The sequence below is a fragment of the Daktulosphaira vitifoliae genome, unplaced genomic scaffold (assembly GCF_025091365.1).
Source record: "Daktulosphaira vitifoliae isolate Bord-2020 unplaced genomic scaffold, ASM2509136v1 Scaffold_3689, whole genome shotgun sequence".
NCBI classification, from domain to species: domain Eukaryota; kingdom Metazoa; phylum Arthropoda; class Insecta; order Hemiptera; family Phylloxeridae; genus Daktulosphaira; species Daktulosphaira vitifoliae.
The window spans coordinates 1-1025 of record NW_026103249.1 but is presented as its reverse complement, the minus strand read 5'-3'; the positions used below and the strand labels follow the sequence as shown (position 1 = coordinate 1025).

The 1025-nt window shown below is 26.6% G+C and overlaps 1 protein-coding gene across 1 annotated transcript; it reads right to left on the bottom strand.

Moving 5' to 3' along the window:
- Window positions 1–62: 62 nt before the first annotated feature.
- On the bottom strand, window positions 63–1011 carry LOC126910064 (probable cytochrome P450 6a13; the record flags this gene model as incomplete). The annotated part of the gene is made up of 3 exons (XM_050692462.1): window positions 63–336; window positions 406–672; window positions 765–1011. Coding segments are annotated over 3 exons (699 nt in total), but the record flags the coding sequence as incomplete, so codon positions are not given.
- Between the last annotated feature and the right edge of the window lie 14 nt (window positions 1012–1025).

Genomic DNA, 1025 nt, shown 5'->3' with positions numbered 1-1025 from the left:
CAATCCAAGTCTTGATCATCTAAAATACAACTTAATTTTAAAAAATTCTTGTTTTTACCATTTTTAATTTATATAATACATTATTTAAAACATTAAATATAACGCATTATTTATTTAACAACAACAAAGAGCTAATTTAAATAATTTAAAACTATGAAAATTTACTGGTTTTATTCAGTTTTTTGATATGTAACCAAATGCCATTTTTTGGAACTACCACAAATGAGTTTTTGCTAAACTTTATTGGTATATCAGTTTTTTCGCAAGGTGCTACTTCAAAGTTTGTCAAAAATTCCAATAATGCTATTTTCATTTCTAATTCGGCAAAACGCTTACCTGTAAAAATGATTAAGTACACAAAAATAGTGTATTTTTAAGTTTTTGATTTAATAACATTTCTTTTACCTATACAAATACGAGGTCCATCTCCAAATGGTAAATACGTACCGTTTCGTATTTTAATTTTTTCTTCGGGTAAAAATCTATCAGGATCAAATTTGTATGGATTTGGATAATACATTTTATTATAATGTATCGAATAAATCGGAATTATAATTTTAATGCCTTTTTCTAACAATAATCCTTCAGTCATATTATAATCCTGTGTTGCCTCTCGAAACAATGCTGCGACCGGTGGATATTTACGAACGGTTTCTACAAAATACTTGAGTGCTAAATTTATTTTATTTAGATTCAATGTGAAGGTAAAAAGGTATTTATTATACTATAGCATATTTTTTGTTTATTTTTATATTAAAACTGACCAGCTAAAACCATATCAGTGTAGTGAAGTTGATTGAACATATCATATTTTTCTTCATTATCGACAAACCTTGTTTTAACCAACTCCATTTCCTTTCGTATTCGATCTTGAATTGATTTATTTAATGATAGTTCATAAAGGCAAAATGATATTGCAGTCGAAACTGTCTCATATGCAGCAATAAATAATCCAAAAGCATTTCCCACGATATCGTTTTCAGTAAACTTATCTAAGCAAATAATTGTAATAAGTACACACATTT